A 23,570-nucleotide genomic window follows, 5' to 3' on the forward strand; every position below is an offset into this window, starting at 1 on the left:
TCATAGCAATATTATCTTTGATCTCCTAAGGCAAAAGTGGGAAAAAGGCAAAAATTAGCAGCTGTGACCTAAAAATTTTGCACAGAAAAATAAACCACAAAACAAAATGACAATCTATGGAATGGGAAAAAATTTGCAAATGATGTGACCAACAAGGTGTTAATATCTAAAATACACAACAGCTTAAACAACTCAGTATCAAAATAACAACCCAATAAAAAAATGTTCAGAAGACCTGAGTAGACATTTCTCCAAAGAAGACATACAGCTAACAGGCACATGAAAAGATGTTAAATATAGCTAACTATTAGAAAAATGCAAATCAAAATCACAATGAGATTGCACATGTGTCAGAATGACCATCATCAAAAAATTTACAAATAACTTGTTGGAGAGAATATGGAGAAAAGAGAACCCTTGCACACTGTTTGTGGGAATGTAAATCGGTGCAGTCACTACGGAAAACAAAATGGAGGTCCCTTAAAAACTAAAAATAGAACTACCAACTCCACTCTAGGGCCCACATTTAGAAAAAACAAAAGTACTAATTAGAAAAGATACACGCACTCCAATATTCATAGCAGCACTATCTGTATCTTTATACACAATGGAATATTACTCAGCCACAAAAGAATGAAATACTGCCATTTGCAGCAACAAGGATGGACCTAGAGATTATCATACTAAGTGAAATCAGTCAGAAAGAGAACAGCAAATCCCATACCATATCACTTATATGTAGAATACAACACAAACGAACATATCTAAAAAACAAGTTACGAGATGACCACTCAGCCCTTTTGTTCAACATAGTGCTAGAAGATCTAGGCAAAATTTACTGTCTCTAAATCTCTGCCTCCTCAACTGTAAAAAAGAGAGAGTTGGACTAATAGCTAAGCCTCCTACCACCTCTAGTTTTCTCACACTGGACTTAAACGATGCCTGATTTCTGAATTACAAACTCTTCCTTTCCCAACCACCGGGGAAGGAAGAGGGCTGGGAGAGGACAGCCACTTCCTTGTCATGACGAGAAATAGGAGAAACAGAGGACCACATGTCACTTTCACAAGCTGCTGCCTCAGCCAGTGACAGGTTTAGGTGCAAAGCACGGTTATAATTAGAGCAGCAGCCTGTCCTGAGCGCTCCACCAGCCACAGGGAGCACAGCTGGATCTGCCAACCGTATGCACAGGACTCGGAGAGGCTGCTCTGGCCTTGAAAATTATCCTTCTTAAAAGGATTTTCCTCCTTCCTCAGGGGCAAGAAAACCCACTGATATAAAACCCCATTTGCCTTCCAGCTTCACCTGTGACTGCCTCTCCAGCAGAGATAGAGCGTTGATAAATACGGGAGAAAGAAAAAAAAAACCGTAAGCTGAGCCTGGTCACATTGGCCCTTGTGATATAGTTTTATTTTTAACTTTGAAGCACTTGAACTATTTCTGTTGAAGTTTTTTCTCCTTTCCCTACCTCCACGACAGAATTCGGTCCTCTGCAGCAGCCGATGCACGCCCAGCCACCTCCGGCAGTCTGCCTGCTCACAGCCCAGGGACGCAGGTGCAGCACATGCTGACTCAGCCCGTGCCGGTAAGGTAAGCTTTCTAGATGCAGGCAGGGTCATCAAGGGGGAATTTAGAGTGGTGAACGTGGACGCAGAGGCTGAGCTGCCCATCACCTTTTTGCTCTGAGCAAGAGGGTTGTTAAAACAAACTAGTTACATATGAGGGAGAAAAGGTTGGCTCAGAGAATGAAACTCTGCTTTCATTTCATATGTGAGCTCCTGCTTTGAATCTAAAATCTTAGAGCAGGAGATTACCTGCTTTCTAACAGCTTAGGTTCTTTCTTCTGCAATCAACCATAGTAGTTATGTGGTGTCTCTAAGGTTACACAGTATTGATGGGGGTTCAAGATAGGGGAGGGGGAGGAAGGAACAGATGAAAGGCCCAGAACCCAGAATTTCTGTTTTCTGAAGTCCAAATGTGTGATCTTTCCCCAACCAACATTCTCAGTGTTAATTGCAAGACATTCTCATGTACTTTGATCACCTGTGACACAACTGGTTAATTTAGCACAATTGTATTTCCTGCATATATTTTTAAAATTCTGCCTGCAGAGTTTAAAACCTGTTTTCATTTAACAGTATTTCCTAAACATGACTCATTCCTTCCCAGCTCTCTTGAATCCAAATATATTTGTGGAATAGAAGTGAAAGTATTTCACAAGTTGAAAAACATATACAGGCAGGTAAAACAAAAAATTGTCACAAATTTGAAACTTGCACATCCTGAGGGACAAAAGTAAAATGATTAATGATACTTAAAGTATCAAACACTTTAAAGTGTAGACAGGTTATTTCCAGCTTTGGGAATAACTTCATAGTGTTGCATGTACAAACAAATTGGCAGGGAGAAGGGTGCAGTGTTTATTTTCCTGTTTTCCTCCGGACCTCGCTTTAGTGTGATAAGAGTTAAAGTTCAGCCAAGGACATCCTGGGAAGTGGCCTGTGCAGCAAAAATGATTCTGTACACTCTGAACTTTGCAGTGTACTGGCTAATGCCACCAATGCCAAGAAAAGGAGACCTACCACCAGACACCCTAATTCCTGGTTCCTTCCTGCCAGCCTCTGTAACCTCCAGATGCATCCCATAACTTTGCTATCAGTGTCTGGGTTATAATTATGCCTGTTTGCTAGGTACAATCAAATTCACGGTGTATAATTGCCTCACTTCATTTAATTTTGTCAAGGTTTCTGGAGCACCAAAGTTTTCAAGGTGTATACTGATTACTGTCCTAGCAAGATGGTGTATTAGCTTAGCAGTAACCAACCAGACCAGTTGACTCAGAGCTACTCCTAAATAATACGGCCAGTTTGCATTTTCTTGAACAATACAAAACAGTAATTTAAAATACTGACACTATGTAATACAAGCACCAGTTATGAGAATTAACTAGCTAATTAAATACCTAGATTTCTAGGGTAGGTAGAGAACTGTAGATGGTGATTTGGGGGAGGATGGTTTTTAGGGTATAGTGAATGGGCTGAAATCATAGCCTGAAAGCCCAGGATTATGGGACCACATGTGGGAATTTTCCTCGGCCAACTGCTTGTGTTAAAATCTCAAGAGGCAAAGGAATTATTTGAATATTTAACTTTATACATTTTCTTTCCCTACAATTAAATATCTCCACAGTAGGGAAACAGATTAACAATGTATAATTAAGGTAACAAATTAATTGGCTGGTTAATAGGTTAACAGTTAATCTCTGTTCTTAAACTCTTGACCTTGTCACTTCCACTAAAGTTAAAGCTCGGGAATAAATAATTATTGCCAGGGCTAGCCACATGAGGAGGCAAAATAGTTAGTCGCTGACATCATGTGAGGGGTGCTGGGAGGGCCCCTTGCCTAAAAATATCTCCCTGACACCAACCCTGATTGTCTACTAACTTTATAGTAAAGAATGTGAAAACTATTATCTGTTAATCCCATTCTCTTTTGTTTGAGTCAGTGATTTAAATATACCTGCTATATGCCTTCTCACGACCTTCTGGCCAGTGACCCTTGGTCACCACCTCTTCCTCATTCTTCCAGGCTCTGTCCTGCTTTGCCCTTGGTATCATCTAAGCTGCTCACAAGCCCTTGGCCGTTATCACACAGGTAGCTCTGTGTGGTACTGTGGTTTCCACAGAATTTCTTAATAAACATCAAGGTGAAGTAGAAAAAAATAAAAGCATGTGATTCTAGTCAGAGATTTTGTGGGGCATGGTCAATGAGACACTCCTTCTCTGGGCTTCAGTTTCTCTTGTATAAAATGAAGAAGTTAAACTAGACCCTTTTCATAACCCTTTGTTCTACAAGATCAGAAACTGCAGTTTAAAAGGACTGCTCAGGTGATTCCTATGCACACTGACGTTTGCAAAACTCCAGAGCAGAGGATTTCTGGTTATCTGCCTGATCCAGATTTCTGATTCTGTGACTGCAAGGGTGAAGAACAAGTGCTGTAAAGTCATACAAACAATCCTGGCAGCATTCAGAGTATCTGGCATAACTGGAGTCCACTGAGTCTTTTGCATTCAGAAACGTATCATTTACGTAATAAAGTTGAAAATGTTTCTTTTTCTCCCTTTAAAACAAAACGGAACAATAACAAAAAAACAAATCAGCATATGTGCGGTGCGGTGCTGTGCTTAGTCGCTCGGTCGTGTCCGTCTCTTTGAGACCCCATGGACTGTAGCCCACCAGGCTCCTCTGTCCATGGGGATTCTCCAGGCAAGAATACTGGAGTAGGCTGCCATGCCCTCCTCCAGGGGATCTTCCTGACCCAGGGATCGAACTGCCATCTCTTACAACCTCCATCTCCTGCACTAGCCGGCATATTCTTTACCACTAGCGCCACCTGGGAAGCCCTTTGTGGCGAATAGAAGAGGCCAGAATTGTGGGAAATCAGGGAGATTCACATTCAAAAAGGAGTGAGGAAAGATTTTATTTTATTTTTTTAATAGGGGTTTGAGAATGTTTAAACTGGCGGGGTATGTAAGATCCAGTGGAATGAGAGAGAACTGAAAATGGAAAGGCCAGCCAAGGGCTGTGGGCGTGATGCCATGGGCAGAAATAAGGTCTGGACAAGGGTGGTGACCATGAGAGTGAGCTTGGTAGAGAAAGGACAGTTTAGTGACTCCTGTATACTAGATACATTCACTACTCTATCTCGTTTGATCCTCACACAGTCCTATGGGTTATGATGAGGCCCATTTTATGGATGAATAAATTAGCTTTACGGAGATTCAGTAACCTGTCAAAAAATTACCCAGCAGAACATGTGTTCATTAATTTATTTTTATTATTTTTAATTTTTGGTTGTGCAGCACAGCTTGCGTGGTCTTAGTCTGACCAGGGATTGAACCTGTGCCCTTGGCAGTGAAAAAGCAGAGTCCACCAGACCACCAGGGAGTCCCCTCTTTAATTTACTTCAGATTGAGGATATCAGGTAAGACCTCTGTGGAAGTAGTAGGTAAGGTAAAATCTAAATGGGGAGAAGAAACCCATAAGCAATTAAGGCGCAGGGGGTGAATTCTCTTGGAAGAAAGAACAGGTACAAAGTTCCTACAGAAGAATGAGCAAAAAGTGCTGGAACCAAGTGCTCAGGGGAGAGAGGTGAGGTAAAAGAGGCAAGCAAGGGACACTCAGGGAGGACCACGTGGGCCAAGATAAGGACATTGGACCTTATTCCTTGTGATAGGATGGGGTCCTCTGAAGATTTTAAGCAGGGAAGTAGTGATCTAATGTTAAAAGTTGTTAAAATCACTCTTTTTGCTGATGAATATAGATTATGGGGCACAAAATGGGAGGAGTAAGAGTGATTATAATTCTATTGCTCCAGACTGGATGAGAGTTGATGGTGCTTGGACCTGGGCAGTTGTGGTGGAGATGGAAAGAAATGGATAGATTTGCCAACTGCCTTTTCAGATCTTTCTCCCAGGCCTTCCCACATAACTGGGCACTAGTTTCTTTGTGATTGGAGCACAATATCAGGCTCTTCTAGCTCTCAAACTTGAGCTTACAGTTCAATCAGCTGGTAGGTCTGATTCAGTAGTTCTGATCTGGTGGGGCTCAATACAGTACTTTTCTAACCAGTTCCTGGGTGATTCTGATTCTGTTGGTCTAGGTACCATATTTTAAGGACTATTATTCTAGCTGACTTGCCTTTGCTTATTAATTTAACTCCTTTCTGAGTGATCCACAGAGCACCAAACTTGCATCAAATAGTTCCTGCTCCTTTGTCAGGTTCTAAATTCTCCTCTATTTCTTTAAAGAAGTATTCATCCCTTGAACTCATGTACTGCACTTGATCCTTCTATCTACTATTCTCCAGGCAAGAATACTGAAGTGAGTTGCCATTTCCTACTCCAGGGGATCTTCCTGACCCAGGAATCGAACCCAAGTCTCCCACATTACAGGCAGATTCTTTACCAACTAAGCTACGTGGGAAGCCCCTATCTACCCATACTCTATTTAAACTCCATCCAGTACAATTAGTAAAATCTAGTTCTGTGTAGATCTCTCAACTATTTAAGTATAAATTATATAGCATTTTGTCCTCTAGACAGGGGAACTTTAAAACATATTTTTGGGGAGAGTGTTTTGGCCAAACTTGATTGAAGTTCATTTTTAAGAGGAGGGAATTACCTTTTCTGACAGGAAGCAAGAATTTAAAGGTGACTATAGGGACATGGAAACTGAAGGGGAAAATGTCACCCAAGTAACCATACTCTGTTTCATAAACAGAATTTCATCAGGTTTTTCACAGTGAAGAAGTTCTATATGCTTTGATTTGGTAGATGTTTCATTTTAAATCTCAGACTCCATATGGAAGTGAACATTTTTAACCCTAAAAAATGTCCCTGTCACATTTGTATTCCCTGAACTGTGAAGGCATAGGACCTGGATGGTCATCTTGTTTCTGTTCAAAAGGGCACAGTATGGGATGGCTCTAGAGGAGGACCCCCGAAAAAAATCATCATTGGGATGAAGGTGTTTCCTAATGTGAAGCATCCAGGTCCTCTACAATTTGGAAAGATAATACATGTAGACACCTTTCTGCACCTCATCTGAAGGAAAAGAGGCTATTGCCTAACAGAGTATAGCCATGGGCTCACATTCTCCCCTGATCATGGAGATGGACCACAGAGGTCTATATGGATCTCCAATGGATACAGTGTGATGTAGTGGAGAGTAGAGTATGAAGACAGACAGACTTAAGCTTCTTTGTGCCTCAGTGTCCTTATCAGTAAACGAGATGGTAATACCCACCTCACAAGATTATTGTGAGGACTAAATGAGATGTTATATAAATGCACATGTTAAGCATTGATATCTTATTTCTCTTCCTGTATGACATCCAAAATGCAGAGAGAGCACTCAATCTGGCAAGTAAGGCAAACCCCATGGAGGATAAGGATCCAGTCACTGCACTGAAATAGAAATTGGGAGAACAGGGCATCTCATATCATGAGACAACCTATGATAAATCTAACTTGGTTAAGTTGAGGCAACACCAGTTGGCTCCAACCTAAGGTGATCAATCAGTTGTCAAAATTTACCTGGGACTAAGAGGTTTCCTAGGACCTGGGACTTTCAGTGCTCACTCAGAGAGTGTCTAAGGCAAACTAGCATGTTTGGTCACCCTATTTCTCCAGCAATAATTAGAATATCAACAATTTTGAATTGTCCTTTATCATAGTAGGAGTATTTTTGGGATGTTTTCCCCCAGCCATGAAATTAAAAGACACTTACTCCTTGGAAGAAAAGTTATGACCAACCTAGATAGCATATTCAAAAGCAGAGACATTACTTTGTCAACAAAGGTCCGTCTAGTCAAGGCTATGGTTTTTCCAGTGGTCATGTATGGATGTGAGAGTTGGACTATAAAGAAAGCTGAGCACTGAAGAATTGATGCTTTTGAACTGTGGTGTTGGAGAAGACTCTTGAGAGTCCCTTAGACTGCAAGGAGATCCAACCAGTCCATTCTAGAAGAGATCAGCCCTGGGTGTTCTTTGGAAGGAATGATGCTGAAGCTGAAACTCCAGTACTTTGGCCACCTCATGTGAAGAGTTAACTCATTGGAAAAGACTCTGATGCTGGGAGGGATTGAGGGCAGGAGGAGAAGGGGACGACAGAGGATGAGATGGCTGGATGGCATCACTGACTCGATGGTCATGAGTTTGAGTGAACTCCAGGAGTTGGTGATGGACAGGGAGGCCTGGTGTGCTGCGATTCATGGGGTCGAAAAGAGTCGGACGCGACTGAGCGACTGAACTGAACTGAACTTAACTGAACTTCCCCCAGCTATACAACAAAAGGTTTAGATGTGATATTTTATGCCCTTGGGCTATATTTATCTTTCTCCTTTCCTCCACTGCCAAACATCTCCAATGAGTGGTCTCCACTCAGTGTCTTTTTGCTGAGCACATGTCCTCTCTCAAAGTCACTCATCTGGGGTAGCTCCAGAGCCTGGCAGAAGCTCTTTAAATAGCAACATAAAGCAACAACAACAGCAAAAGCAACTTTGTTGCCTCCATGCATTGCTTTTCTTTTCTCTTAAAGGGATAGTTTCAAATAACTTCGCAGAGATTGAGAGCAATAAGGCTCCACTACAGATGTTCCTAGCCTCAAAACCACTGTTCCTAAGAACCTTTTATAATGCTGAAGGATAAGAAATCATTGGCAACAAAGACCTACTGTATAGCACAGGGAATTATACTTAATATTTTGTAATAACCAAGAAAGCAAAATAATGAAAAAATAGATATAGATGTATGTATCACTTTGCTGTGCACCTGAAACTAACACAACATTATAAATCAACTATACCTCAATTTAAAAGAAATGATTGAGCTTAGAGTTTATTACTGTTGTCCCTCCAGCTAGACACGTGCCCGATAAGGGCAGAGTTCTCACCACACACAGGGAGTGCACAGAACTAGTCAGGGCTGCGTTGCCCTTGCTGGGAAATGGGCTCAACTTTGTCACAGAATCTGGCTGGCAAACATGAAGTTGGACATTCCTGGTACTGTTAGCTTTTTTCACATAGCCTTACTCCAATCTTCTGTCCCACCTAAAACCCAACAGGGGACCATGAGTCATCCAGAGTCCATTCTTGATGAATGTCTGTCATGAATAGAAAACAGATGGTCTCATTCTCCCAGGCAGGGCACAGGCCCTGCCAACACTGAAGTGTGTGCTTAATAGCTTTCTCCTCCACTCCAAACAAACACCAGATTGTGAATGGCCAAAAGTCCCACCTCACAGCTGAAATGCACGTGCTCTGGCAAGAGCTCTTCAGGGCCCTGCCATGAGCAGCGGCACTGTCATCACTGCTCCTAACCTCACGGTAGCATTGGAGGCCGTCACTCACCCCTTCCGTTAGATCTGGCAACATAGTCCCCACTCTCTTAGCTCTCTGGCGTTCCTTCTCTGGCTCTACCTCTTCTTATCCCCAAAGTGGTCACACTTAGCCTTGTACTTCATGGCTCAGATTTCTATTCTGTGTGCTCACTTCTCCAGTTATGGCTTTCTCTCACTTTTAAGTGGATAATTCTCAAGTCTGCATCTCTCTATTCTACTCCCTCATCTTCCCACCCACATGATCTGTCATGACCTAAAGCAACTTGTGTTATACACGCTGGGCCCATCTTTCCTCCCCAAACAGTTTCCTCCTTAGACCTCCATTTTTCTCAGAATTACACCCAATATCTCTCTTCTTGATTCACTTTCTTGGCATCATCTTTGGCTTTTCTTCTTCCCCCATCTCAAGTCAGAAACAAAGACGTTATTTGTAACATTGTAATGTCTCCTGTCTGTCTCATCTTGTCTACTTCTGCTGTCATTTGTCTCACCATCTCAGCCTCCAGCATGTTCTCCATATGGTAGTTTCTAACTCCAGGTCCTTCCACCCCATCCTTCCACTACTACTGATTAATACCCCCAATTATCCTTTTAAAAAAATTCCCAGATGGGTTGTTTTTAATTAATTTACTACTATTATTATTTGCCATACCATGCAGCCTGTGGGAACTTAGTTCCCCAACCAGGGATCAAACCCATGCCCCCAACACTGGAAGTACAAAGTCTTAACCATTGAACTGCCAGGGAATTCCCAAGTGGTTCCTTATTGAATACCAAAATTCCAGATGCTTGAACCTAATACTTATAAATTCCCACAAGTCCACAATGGGAATTTTTTCCTCCCAGGAGTGATCTGGAATATGGCGGGAGCCCACCTGAATGTTAAATTGTATGTTGAAAGAAGTGGCTGGACTCTTGCATCCAAAAGATCTTTGTCTGAACCTATTCTGCTCCCTCTCAGTCCAACTGTCACAGTCCTTCCACTCTGCTCAGCACTCTCTCTCTCTGGCTGATTTATCTTCTACTTGGCCCTGAACCTATTAATGTTCTGGCTAGCAGCTTCTTACCTGCCTCCTGATTCAGGCTATTACAGAGCATTCTGGCATGATCTCTCTTTCACACTTGCAATACATGAGTCAGATAGGGAATGTGTTAAGAATGTAAGTTTCAGAACACTCACTTCACTCAGGTCACGGGTACAGCCAGCATCCATAGCAGTGTTGTCCAATAGAACTTTCTATGAAGATGAAAATATTCTATTCTATGTTGTCCAATAGACTAGCTACTAACCATATGGGGCCACTGAACACTTGAAATGTAGCATGACTTGAGGAACTAAATTATTAATTCTAGTTCATTTTGATTAACTTAAATAGCCAAACAGTGCAAATCTATATATGTAAGAAGCATTACAGCTGATCATAATGAACAATAGTGTTTAAAGCCACTTTAACGAGCAGTCTGCTGCTGCTGCTGCTGCTGCTGAGTCGATTCAGTCGTGTCCAACTCTGTGCGACCCCATAGTCAGCAGCCCATCAGACGCCCCAGTCCCTGGGATTCTCCAGGCAGGAATCCTGGAGTGGGTTGCCATTTCCTTCTCCAACGCATGCATGCATGCTAAGTTGCTTCAGTTGTGTCCAACTCTATGCGACTCTATGGACAGCAGCCCACCAGGCTCCTCTGTCCACAGGATTCCCTAGGCAAGAATACTGGAGTTGGTTGCCATTTCCTTCTCCAACAAGCAGTCTAGGTAACCCTTAAGCTCACTTACTGGCATATATAGTAGGTAACCAAAAAATGCTTGTTGAATAAATGGATGGAAGAATGAATACATGAATAAACTAGCATACAATTTCCTTGAGATTTAAGGCTGTCTTTTCTTTTTTTTTTAAATTTTATTTTATTTAACTTTACATGGCTGTCTTTCCTAAAAAAGAAAAGTTAAGGAGGATTTTCCAGATTAAAGGAGGCTAAAAAGACTTAAACAAATGTAATAAGTTGACCTTACTGGGATTCTGGCTCAAAAACTGAAAATTGTTTTTTAAAGCACAGAAGACATTTTTGGGATAATTGGGAAAATATGAATATAGACAGCATGCTACATGATATTAGAAAATTGTTTTTAGTTTTCTTAGGTGAGATAATGTTACTGTAGTCACAAAAGAAAATGTCTTATTCTTAGGAAATACATGCTGAAGTCCTTAGAGATAAGTAAGCGTATATATGCCAGTAAGATAAAGTGTAATAATATCAGCAACTTATCTTCAAGTGGCTTGGCAAAAAAATGTGTGTGTGTTGAAAGGAAGAGAAAGTAAAAGTGAACCTAAGAAGAGCATATTTGCTGTAAAATGGGGGGCCGTGATACTTACCTCCAGGGTGATGGAAGAGTACTTGAAGTCATTTTGGCCCCTGATAAAGTAGATAAAATAACTTTTTCATGGATCATTCATGTTTGTGCTTTTATATTTTCCCCTAGAGTTATCATACAAAGCCAGAAGGAATTTGGAAGCTATGGTAAGTACCACGTGCTCACTGGAACTTCACCTTTCAGAGGTCCAGATGTGGCCTCATTTAGCCTGTAGCCCAAGCTGCTGGCAGGTTTGTCCTTTTGGTCTAATGATATATATTGGCTTTTTGCTGAACCAGAGGTACTAGAGCAGAACCTAGAATAAACCGACACAGTTAGGGGAAAGCAGAGACCTGAGAAAGACTGATGAGCAAAGATTTTTAGTAAAACTTTATATATGAAAAAGAAAAAAATCCAGTTGTAATCTAAATGGCTAACACTTCCTTTATTCAGCAAATATTATTGAGTGCTTACAATGATCCAGGCCCTGTGACAGGTGCTGAGGACGCAGATGTGAACAAAACCAGACCCACCTTGGGTCCTCCCAGCCCTGCCCCCTGGTGGTTGATCATGTGAATGACAGAACACTTGCTCTGGAATGTTACATGGCCGCTGTGAAAAAAGTTTCCAAAGGAAAATTTATAAAACAGCCTAGACATAACGTAATAGCAAGTTAAAGCAGAAAAATTGTATTCAGACAATTAAATGTGCATAAATCCTCAATAATCCACAACTCAAAAATAGCAATTGTCAATTCTGTAGCCCACTTTCCTGTGTGTATGTGTTTTCCCCCCTATTTTCAACACATCTAGTACATAGATAAAATAAACTACTGGAAAATAAAGAGTATTTATAGTTGTTATTTCTGGTTGTGGTATTATGAAGTTTTTGCTTTCTTCTCTGTGCCTGCTCATTCAGTCGTGTCCAACTCTTAGTGACCCCTTGGACTGTAGCCCACCAGGCTCCTCTATCCATGGGATTTTCCAGGCAACAATATTGGAGTGGGTTGCCGTTTTCTTCTCCAGCTTTCTTCTCTATGACTTTCTGTATTTTCCAAGGTTCCTACAATCAGCATGTATAAACAGGAAATAAGTCAATTAAAACTTAAGCACTCACAGACACTTGTCTTCCAGCAGTCACTTGTTTTCTCTTTCCCCTGCCTTTGGTGTCTCTAGGGTAGGACACGCAGGCCTCCGCCAGGGCAGCACAGACACTGTGAGAGATGCTTCAACCGTCACTGCCACATGCCTGTGGAGCCCAGTGTCTCTTGCCCGGTGATAAACTGCCACCTGTCCTGCGGTGCTACCTTCCACATGTGCAAAGAGGCTGAGCACGAGCTACTCTGCCCTTTAGAGCAGGTTCCATGCCTCAACTCTGAATATGGCTGCCCCCTCTTCATGTCCCGCCACAAGCTGGCCAAGCATCTGCAAGTGTGTCCTGCCAGCGTGGTCTGCTGCTCCATGGAGTGGAACCGTTGGCCAAACGTGGACTCTGAAACAACGCTTCATGAGAACATCATGAAAGAGACCCCCGATGAGGAATGCTTGGACACAGCCCTGGCCCTTCAGGACCAGAAGGTCCTTTTTAGGTCTCTGAAAATGGTAGAACTTTTCCCAGAAACTAGAGAACCCACGGAAGAGGAACCTCCTATGAATGGTGAAGCCAGCTGGGAGGAAATGGATGGAGCGGTGGGTGGGGAGGATGCTGGTTTGGTAACAGGCTGCTCTCTGTCAGCCATGAATGGGGAGGTGGTAGAGCTAAGTCAAGAAGAACGAGAGGCGTTAGCCAAAACCAAAGAAGGGATGGACCTGGCCAAGTTTGACAAGTGGGAAAATATGTTCAGCAAAGAGCATGCGGCCTCAGCTTTAACAAGCTCATCAGCCAGCAGTGACAGCAAAAGCAGGAACGGCCCAGAGAAAGAACAGATTTCCAACAGCAATAGAATGGTAGAGGAGGGAGCTGCCAAAGGAAAAGAACCACAGGAAGACCAGAAGCAGCAGGACTTTCATGCAGCCATAGAAAAGACAGGACTTGCCCCTTGGCAGGATGGTGTTCTGGAAAGACTGAAAACAGCTGTGGATGCAAAGGACTATAATATGTACCTGGTGCACAATGGGAGGATGCTTATTCACTTTGGTCAGATGCCTGCTTGTACACCCAAAGAGAGAGACTTTGTTTACGGCAACCTGGAGGCTCAGGAAGTGAAGACTGTTTACACCTTCAAAGTTCCAGTGAGCTACTGTGGGAAGCGGGCTCGCCTAGGTGATGCCATGAGTTGTAGGCCAAGTGAGCACAAAGCCGTTGATACTTCAGATTTAGGGATCACTGTGGAGGACCTGCCCAAGTCAGATCTCATCAAGACCACCCTCCTGTGTGCTTTGGAAAGAGAACTCAAAGGTCACGTCATCTCCGAGTCCAGGAGCATTGACGGGCTGTTCATGGATTTCGCTACACAGACATACAGTTTTGAGCCAGAACAGTTTTCTTCTGGGACGGTGCTGGCCGACCTCTTAACCACTGCCAACCCAAACAGCAATGCGAATGGGCTCCACGTGGAGCTCCACAGTGAGTGTGTGACCAGGAGACACAACAAGAGCAGCTCGGCCTTTACTTTCACCTGCAACAAATTCTTCAGGAGGGATGAATTTCCCCTACATTTCAAGAATGTTCACACAGACATTCAGTCCTGTCTCAACGGCTGGTTCCAACACCGATGCCCCCTGGCCTACTTGGGATGTACCTTTATTCAAAACCATTTCCGTCCCCCAGGGCAAAAGGCAAAAGTGATCTACAGTCAGGAGCTCAAGACCTTTGCCATCAAGCCGGAGGTTGCTTCAGAGCTGAGTGAGGGAAGGAAGAACAACCATTTCTCAGGTCGTGAAGGAAAAAACCAGAATTCTCTAACCAGCCTGCCCCTGGAGGTCCTGCAGTACATTGCTGGGTTCCTAGACAGCATCAGCCTGTCCCAGCTCTCCCAGGTGTCCGTGCTGATGAGGAGTATCTGTGCCACTTTGTTACAAGAGAGAGGGATGGTCCTCCTGCAGTGGAAGAAGAAGAGGTATTCCCATGGAGGCACCTCCTGGAGAGTTCACAGAAAGGCAAGTAATTCACTTAGTTATTCACTTCATTCATTCAGCAATTATTTACTAAGAGCCTTCTATGCACCAGCAGTGTACTAGGCACTGGAATTGTACTAGGTTACTAGGAATGAGACACAGTCTGTGAGCCCAAGGAAGCCAGCCTAGTACAGGAGACAGACCCATAAACATAAGAATAGTAGTACAGATGGAAGTGTCTATGTTATCTCTGTGTATGTGTTCAGAATATCTGCTGTTTGCTTCCATGATCCATTCTCCATCGTGATCTGTCCCCCAGGAGGCTGATCTCTGCAGACTACCTTAACTTGCTCCCTTGCTCTCCAGCTTCCAGGTGGGCTAGTCTAATGGGAGTGTGTCTATGGGAGATGGGCAGGTGGGAGAGGCTGCCGCAGGTGTTCTTCTGGCTTCCTCTCTGCATGCATTTTCCCCTTCTCGACACTTTGCACTGGCCTTGTCTCTCTGCTGAAGATAGCTGTATCCGATGGTTTTCTCCACACAGTTACCCTTTCTGGGTTCTAATAAACTCCTCCTTCCCATTCAGGCCTAGAGTAGTAACACTCAAGATTGTCAGTAGCCTAGGTACTGCCCTAAATCTTCTGGTTTTCCTATACACTGCTCACACATTTATGTGTCATTCCTTTTAAAAATTCTCTTCAGATTACCCAGTCTGAGTGTGCCATCTGTTTTCTGCCTAGACTCTAATTGATACAATATGCCAGCAGATTCTCCTCAGCTGCATGTCAACTAATTTTTGCTGTTGTTAAATTCATTTTGAAGTTCTAAAATAATCCACTGATTTCCCCTGGTTCAAATGCTTATTTAATTTTTAAAATATTGTATAAATCAAAGCATCTTTCCCCTTGGAAAAGCTTTAGTCCCTTTTCCCGATAAAGCTAGGCTTACTTAACTGTATTATAAGTTCTATTAGCTTGTACCAAATAGAAGTGAAACCCCCAATTTGTCATATCCAAGGTGCCCTTAGCACCCTTTCTTATGGTACATGTGTTAGTAATGTGAATCACAAATGTATGATGCCCATTTAGGTCATTAATTCCAAAATCTCACTGTTGACTTTCTTCTCAGTATGTGGATGTATGCAAACTGGCATTGGGGAGTTAAGAGATGTTTACATCTATTTTTATTGATTATGTGTAAAACATCTTGCATATTTTCTATTATTTATTCCCTGAGCAGTCTTCTTCAAAAAATAATTATCACACTCTCCCTTATGAATCTGGGAATGTGTTAAATAACTGACTGCCAACTGACCATGTGTTAGGAATAAACATGAATGAGACTATGACCCTGCCTTCGGGAACTGTATAGTCTGGAACTACCTAATATCTTCCTCTGTAAAATCAAATGCAAATAATTTAATTTACATACTAGGGATTTTGTTATTTTTTGACTAACAATTTTCCCAATTCAGTCACTGCTGACAACTCTTAAATATCATTCAGGACAAATTGATTTCCTTGTAGAAAGGAAGAAAGACAGTTTAGTTGGAGCTACAGGATACTCATATTAAAATGGCTTTTTCAAGTAAAAAGGGAAATAGTTCTAAGATCCTAGGGCACATTTTTTTACATAAGAACAATGACAAGAAACTGATGATGAAGTGATAAAGTTGAAGAATATCAGGTTATGCCTATCTTCATAGCCAGATTTTAAAACTCGTTACTTTGACACCATCCTAAGTGCCAAAGGCCAGCAGGGGTTTGAGTACTAGCCTTTTAGATTTCTCCTAAGGATTCTGTTCTAGTGAGACTCTTATTAATTAGCATACTTTAATTTTTAAGCAATATAAAACCAAATTAAAATACATAAATATAGAAAGAAAAGAAAGTGAAGTCACTTAGTCGTGTCCAACTTTTTGCGACCCCATGGACCATAGCCTGCCAGGTTCCTCCATCCATGGGATTTTCCAGACAAGACTACTTGAATGTATTCTTTATAAATAAGAATATTCTTTATACAGGTATTCTTTATATGTATAAATGTATTCTTTATACATAAGAAACTTTACACATAAGTTTATAATAAAGTTTATAATAAACTATAAAGGGAATTTATTGGCCCAAATAGCTTCAGGTATGGTTTGATCTGACTGCTCAAAAATGCCCCCCAAATGACCTTTTTACTATCAATTCTTATCTCTACTTCCTCACTAGTGACTCCACTCTAAGACAACAGTTCTCCCTTCATGGTCCATGAGGGCTGTTAGCAGCTCTAAGTGACAATAGCTTCCAAATTTAAGCACATAGGGGAAAAAAGAATGTACTTCCTGGTATCTCAGACGAAAGTTCTGGAGTAGACTCTCACTAGCACTGGTTGTCTTGATTTGAATCATATGTCTATTCTAGAACTAACCATTTTACTGGGGGGTGGGGTGGGGTGAGGGTGTATAGCAATAAGCGATTGGTATTAGTTGGTATTAGTCATTTTCACACAACATGTGGCTGGGTGGGAAGGTTATCAGTTGGAAGGGGGTCTAGGAATTGGATGCTGGAGAAGGGACTAACACATGTATGCTGCAGTCACTAAACACTCTCTGGAATCTGAGACCAGGAAGAACAGAAAGGCATTTCTTCAAACTATTTAAATAAAGCCGACCTGAGGGTATCACACTCAGGGTTTACTTTCATGCATCTGTCTCTCCTCAGATTTGGCAATTCAGCAGCCTCTTCTCCAAAATCAAGAGCTGGGAGTTTAACGAAGTTGCCTCCATGTCTGAGCACCTGAAATCCTGTCCCTTCAATGTTGTAGAACACAAGACTGACCCGATTCTTTTGACCAGCATGCATCAGTCCCATGAACAGGCCCGAGAGACCTTAGTCACCACCTTTAAAGCCAGACCACGAGGAAGACACATCTTGCACTAAAGACTCAGAAGCCACTGTTCTTGGATTCCTATTCAGAGTTACTGAAGTTGGACAGAGTGTGATTTTGAGGACTTTCTTCTGTAAATTGCAAATGTTCTCATCTAGGTGTTTTCGAACATGCAATGCCCTTCAAAGCCTGAGTAGCTGCATAAGGTGGAAGAATTTCCTAAGCCATGGCTTGTATAATTGCTATATCGCCATACTGATAACTAATAGCCTCCCTCCCCCTACTTTTTTTTTCTAAAATAAATCCATCTGCGGAGTAAATAGGTAACTGGAGGCCATTTAGAAGATGAGCCCACGACCTTAGGAGTTGAGAGAGCAGTGAAATTCCATAACCAGCATAGGCCTGTGCTTTTGTGGAGAACTTTTCAGTTTATGAGCGCTTTCAATGATATGGGGCAGAGGCAGTACAGGAAGAGGGACTGAGATGCCTCCCAGGGCACCCAGAGTAAAAAGCACAGTCTGAAGTTTCTGGAGCTGGACTTGTCTTGACAGCCAAGTCCAGGGCTTCTTTTAGTTACCCCACTGTCTCTAAGCTCAGACAGTTCAAACAGTCTAACAGAATAGGGGCCTAGGCTAAGCACAGCAGCCTCAGGGACACTGAAGGTCGAACAGTAAGAGGCAGAAATGAGGTCACAGAGGACATGGTTGTGTAGAATCTTGGCAACATATGGAAGGACAGTCTTGAAAAATGAGACGAATCCAAAGGAGATGCTATATGTATGAAGAAAATTAGGACAAAAATCACAGACTGCTTTTGAACATTTTAATAGTGACTTAAGATTCAAGCTTCTTTTCCTCTGAAAATTGTATTCTCGGTCTGGATTAGGGAGAGCCCAGGTATGGGCCAGCACCACCCTGGGCTATGTGAAATGATCACAAGACACTAACCCCAACTTCAGTGTCATGCCAGAAGGCGCACGGTAGCCCAAGGAGACCATGCATATGGAAAAGTCAGGCCCACCGTAGGTCCTGTGCTACCAGTCACTAGGTCCTAGACACCACTTGAGTATACCATGGGGAATCTTGAGAAGGAAGACATCCGAACATAGTGATTCCCTGTAATTGCTCTTACCTCTTGCTGGGCATGACTTCATTCTGTGAAAAATGGGTGACACTTCTGATTTTGGTAAAAAATAGTCAAAACTTATGAGAACAAAAGTAAAATAAAAATACACAAGAGAAACTGGCATCCCCCAAAGCAGGGTTTCATGGAAGTACTGACATTTTAGACTGGATAATTCTTTGTCATAAGGGACTGTCCTGTGTGTTAGAGGATGTTTAATGACATCCTTGGCCTCTATTCAATAATACCAGTAGCTCCCCTACTGCTTTAACAACCGAAAATGTCCCTGGAAATATCTTCCAGTAGCAAAATCACTCCTGGTTGAGAACCACTGCCCTAACGAACGACACGCCAATGGCAGTAAGTCAGGTAAGCTTTTTAGTATAGCAAATTCTTACCTCACATAACCATCTATGCTGCTGCTAAGTTGCTTCAGTCGTGTCCGACTCTGTGCGACCCCATAGACAGCAGCCCACCAGGCTCCCCCATCCCTGGGATTCTCCAGGTAAGAACACTGGAGTGGGTTGCCATTTCCTTCTCCAATGCATGAAAGTGAAAAGTGAAAGTGAAGTCGCTCAGTTGTGTCCAACTCTTTGCGACCCCATGGACTGCAGCCTACCAGGCTCCTCCATCCATGGGATTTTCCAGGCAAGAGTACTGGAGTGGGGTGCCATTGCCTTCTCCAATAACCATCTACAGTAGTCATGATTTCATGCAGCTCTTTATTTACCAAATAGATTTTAGACACATGATGATTTTAAGTTGGGAACCAAATGAAGCTAAGTTTGTTTGATGTGGCTTCATGTCCTTGGGTCATGTGCAAAAAATATATCCTATCAGGTCTCCAGGCATAGCTGAAGCCAGGATGGTTGAACTGCTTACCCCATGTTTATATCCCTCTCATGTTAATTGATGCCATTTTCCTAGCAAATTGTCAGCAAGCAAGACAGAGGGAAAAGGAGGATGGGTACTGTGGAGATGCAGAGAACAAAGAATTTAACCAACAACAGTAAAAGAGTCTAGTCAATATGAAGGCATGAGAACAAGTGCCAGAGTAGAAGTACCCTCATCTTTCATTTTAATGTGCCGCTTGATACTAGTCAGTAATGTAACTCTACTTTTCCTAATCCTTATTGTTTGGCTTATACTTCACATTTGTATATGGCGTGCCATTTTCTAAAAAATATAACTAGAGTGCGAGCTAAGGTTTTATTCAGTGAAAATGAGTAATTGCAACAACTAAACAGTAAAGTGGAGGAAAACAGGAAGAGTTCTCCAGGGATCAGGTCCAAGTTTTTGGAATCTAGTCCTTCCTATACAAAGAAAGCAAGCTCTGAAAATCCATTCTGGGGTTTTGTTTTATTAGAAAAAGAAAGCAAGGGGAGCTGTAGACTAAGGGAGATGAAAATCTGGGGCTACTGTGAGCCAGATGAGAAGTATAGAGAAAGAAAGAGAGCAGAGGGCTCTTCCTTGACAGTCTGGGCAGCCCAGGGTTCAGGAGGGCAGGCGGGAGAGTGACTGCACCTCTCTGTGGGCCCCACCATTCCAGGTACACTCTACTTTCCCAGTTTCTATCTAAAGTGCAACACTGAGCGGATCAACACCATCAAACACATTTTATAAGGCATTAAATTATATATGTAGCAGGAAATCAGAGTACTACAGGTATCCACTAGCCTATACAAAAAAGCACATTTTATGGTGACAGGACAATTGGAGAAAAAGGAAAGCCTTTTGGAGAGACAGTGATCTGATTAATGGGATGAAGCTACAGTGAGCAGCAGGAACAGCAAGCATTATCTGACAAAAGCAAGGTAGCTAGAAATGGTTTCAGCTTAAGAATCAGCTAAGGAGAGTGAAAGGGGACTATGGACCCAAGAATAAGAACCTGGATGGGGGAGATATCTGTGGGCACAGCCCTTGAAGAGTATCACACCAAGAAATCCAGTCCAAAGTAGGGATCAGCTGTATGTGGAGGGTAAGGTCTGTGGAACCCAGGCAGAAAGGATTATTGCCTTAAGGACCTGGAAAAGAAGCTTTTGTCTTATAATGAAGGAAAAAGTGAAAATCAAGGTGGAATTTTGATGTAAGAAGAAAATCACTGCCAAAGTATGATCTATGTGTGATGTCTAATCAAACTGAAGCAAAGAATGAGATTGTATATATCTAGTGTGACTTATCTCTATACCCTGGAAACCCCAATATCTCTACAGGCAAAAATAAAGGCTGTTTTGTACTTTCAAAGTCTAACTGGGTGAATCTTGCAAGTGAGGTATAGAGACAGATGTGTCTCACTGGCGCAGAGGTCACTGTGGCAACAAAGGAGTGTGTGTCTTAAAGAAAAGCCAAGGAATAAGCCTGAGGGCTGCAGTGCCTAAGCACATGGGCAGCTCACCAATGAACTCTAAGGATTTTCATGAAGTCTTGCCACAACTATGGGTCTCAGTCACCAATCCTAGCTCTTCCTTGATCCCACTGTCTTCTCCATCTTTGAAAGCTGAACCCAAGTTTAGATACTGGTTATAGCACGGACTTCAGATTCTTTACCATCTGAGGCACCAGGAAAGCCCCCATCTTCTACCAACCCTATACCAAATCCTGACTTTCATTTTGATTTGATTTTGCTTTGCCTAGGGTCTCCTACTCTGGACCTTGCCAATCCCAATGGCTTTGGGTTAGATAAACTCACTGCGTCCTGATCTCATCCCCATACTTTGCTTGATGACTTGTTTTTTGCCTATCACTGGCTGTCCAAAGGTCCTCACCTCTTCTACCAGCCTCAGCCCTATACCACAGAGAAACTCAATCTACCTTCTTACATGGCCATTGATTTCATTCATCCAGCTACAGGGAAGCCTAGACTTTCTTTAGTAGAGGCCACTATCTTTGACTCCAAATCCCTTTATCATCTCATTGTTCACTTTTGTGCTTAGTAGCTCAGTCATGTCTGACTCTTTGCAACCCCATGGACTGTAGCCTGCCAGGCTCTTCTGTCCATGGGGATTCTCCAGGCAAGAATACTGGAATGGGTTGCCATGCCCTCCTCCAAGGGATCTTCCCAGCCCAAGGATCGAACCCAGGCCTCTGCAGTGCAGGCAGATTCTTTACCATCTGACCCACCAGGGAAGTCCAAGAATATTGGAGTGGGTAGCATATCCCTTCTCCAGGGGATCTTCCCGACCCAGGAATCAAACTGGGATCTCCTGCATTGCAGGTAGTTTATTTACCAGCTGAGCTACCAGGGAAGTCCAATTGTTCCCTTTCAGTTTTAATCTTTTGTTGTTGGCCAAATCTTTTCCTCTTCTTTTCCCCTAATTTGTGCTTCTGCCTCAGGCAACATCATGCACTAAAGAAATGTCTTTACTCCCAGGTGGAAGGTGGCTGGCCTCTCACAACTGCTGAAGCCAGTAGAAGTTGAACTGCTTAATGTAGACCCTTCCTGGCCCCTGTTTCCCAACCTAACTGCCATTCTCCAGGCCCATCTGTTTTTGGACTGGATATCAGTATAGTCTAAGGAAAAGGCACAGCCCTTGACACCAGGGTTCAGAGTGATGGGCAATGGTTGGAAGGACTTTTCTGAATATGCGAAAGAGGGAAGGAAAATTACTTCTACCTGTAATGAGAGTTAGGGTCATTGAGGGCCACGTAAAAGTACTATTTACCTCAGAATAGAGGTGAGCCATGGTCCCACTTTATTTCCAATTTAGTACCCATCAGAGAGAAGAGTCAGAGATATCTCTGCAAAGAAGGAAAGTGAGAAAACAACACACGTAGGAAAACTAGGAAGACATACCTTGCCATGCAAACAGCCAGGAAGCACAGCACTCACAAAGGGAAGCAGAGTTAGGGGTGTGGGTAAGAGGGTGCACTCACAGGGAAGGAGGCGGGGCCACAAGATAAGCATCCCTGAGATCATCCTGGGTACGCAGGATAGAGAAGACACCGAGCGGAAGGAGACCCCCCTTCTTCATGCCGTCTCTGTCCAAACCCTGATGGAGAGGGAGAGGGAAGTCTGCCTAGAACTTCAGGCAACTCATGACATCCTGTCAGACACTTGCAGCAGAAATGGAGAGCAGCTGGAGGCAGAGCCACTGGGGATATGCAAAGTCACAGTGCAGCAAGAAGACAGAAACAGTTACTGGAGGAGCTTGACATAATTTGCAGGGAAGAGTCCAAAGTGGCCGTGGCAACGTCCCCGCCACCAGCCCTCGTCCACCATCTCAATGTCAGTGATGACATCATCTGGGTCAAAGGAAATCTCATCACTTCCCTCTGGGGAGAAAATTGACAGACTATTAGGATGGTCAGGCAAAAATCCCTCCACCCCGTGCCCCCTTTAAACCTCAGGAAGGGAAAGAGGCCTGTCCTTGATGCCAAGTCTGGGGCCCTATTCTGACCCCCAGAATCCACCCGCCTTTCATGTATCAAGGGGCTCCAGGCACCAGACCCCTCAGACCACTCCCAACCTACCTCCTTGGTAATCATACAGGGCTACAGCTGAGATCCCAGCTCCAGCCCCAGCTGGGTGGCCTGATGATCCTGCACAGTGAGAAATATGAACATGGTCTTACCAACATGGAGAAGGAAAACAGACAGGTCCTTCCATGTAATGGGGGAATTCTTCTGCCCCACCACTCACCAGCCAGAGTGGAAGAAAAGGAGGGATCCTCAGGCTCGAGCACATCCTCATAGTCTGCCTCTGCTTCCTCATCCTGCTCATGTCTGTCTATCTCCTCAACATCCTCATAGTCATTCTCAGGCTCGGGTTCAGGCTCGGGTTCGGGCTCAGGCTCAGGCTCAGGCACTGCTTCATACACTGGCTCTTCCTGCAGCTGGAAGACTTCTGGAGTCCTGGGGGGCAGAGCTGGGGCCTCCTCATTGTCCTGAGAAAAGACAGTATACTTGAAGCAAGGTGACTTCTGTGTACCAGGAGCTGCCTCTCCAAAACGTCCCAGTGGAGGACTGCTGGGCCCTATCATCCACATGCCTCCACTTCCATGTCCATTCCTGGCTCCTGCTAACAGCCTCTCCTAGGGAACAGTCTCTCACCCCTCTTCCTTCTTCAACCTCTTCCCACATCCATCCACTCAAAACACCTACCAACAGACGATGTTAATCGAAGGGGAATGTAAAAGGTATGAGGAGAAGGAAATGGAACACAAGTCAGATTCCTTGGAAGACCAGGAAAACAGTGAAGCAAAATCTAAAAGGGGAAAAGATGACAGCTAGGATGACTAACTGTCCTAGTCTGCCCAGGACTGGGTGGTTTCCCA

General features: G+C 43.2%; 2 protein-coding genes across 3 annotated transcripts in view; one reads left to right on the forward strand and one right to left on the reverse strand.

Moving 5' to 3' along the window:
- The first annotated feature begins 1,107 nt into the window (after nucleotides 1–1,107).
- Nucleotides 1,108–20,544, forward strand: FBXO40 (F-box protein 40). Of its 2 annotated transcripts, none has more exons than XM_027531334.1 (6): nucleotides 1,108–1,368; nucleotides 1,480–1,590; nucleotides 4,863–4,984; nucleotides 11,378–11,415; nucleotides 12,424–14,346; nucleotides 17,010–20,544. In XM_027531334.1, exons 4-6 carry the CDS (start codon nucleotides 11,413–11,415, stop codon nucleotides 17,226–17,228), a joined length of 2,145 nt encoding a protein of 714 aa, XP_027387135.1. In that variant the 5' UTR covers nucleotides 1,108–1,368; nucleotides 1,480–1,590; nucleotides 4,863–4,984; nucleotides 11,378–11,412; the 3' UTR covers nucleotides 17,229–20,544. The 2 variants fall into 2 exon arrangements, with proteins under 2 accessions (XP_027387135.1, XP_027387210.1); XM_027531409.1 differs by having other exon boundaries at nucleotides 1,480–1,585.
- A 372-nt stretch (nucleotides 20,545–20,916) lies between these two features.
- HCLS1 (hematopoietic cell-specific Lyn substrate 1) overlaps nucleotides 20,917–23,570 on the reverse strand; it is a 34,000-nt gene continuing 31,346 nt past the window's right edge. Inside the window, exons 12-14 of the mRNA XM_027531544.1 lie at nucleotides 22,937–23,180; nucleotides 22,768–22,836; nucleotides 20,917–22,569 (exon numbers count right to left, since the gene is read on the reverse strand). Coding sequence (XP_027387345.1) covers nucleotides 22,433–22,569; nucleotides 22,768–22,836; nucleotides 22,937–23,180 — 450 coding nt within the window. The 3' untranslated portion in view covers nucleotides 20,917–22,432. The remainder of the gene's footprint in view (nucleotides 22,570–22,767; nucleotides 22,837–22,936; nucleotides 23,181–23,570) is intronic.

This window comes from Bos indicus x Bos taurus, chromosome 1 (genome assembly GCF_003369695.1).
Source record: "Bos indicus x Bos taurus breed Angus x Brahman F1 hybrid chromosome 1, Bos_hybrid_MaternalHap_v2.0, whole genome shotgun sequence".
Classification (NCBI taxonomy): domain Eukaryota; kingdom Metazoa; phylum Chordata; class Mammalia; order Artiodactyla; family Bovidae; genus Bos; species Bos indicus x Bos taurus.

Bases quoted from the DNA above. Each gene is read 5' to 3' on its own strand.
- FBXO40 (XM_027531334.1), top strand. The intron at 14,347-17,009 runs GCAAGTAATTCA...GTCTCTCCTCAG, and splicing joins CCTGGAGAGTTCACAGAAAG to ATTTGGCAATTCAGCAGCCT.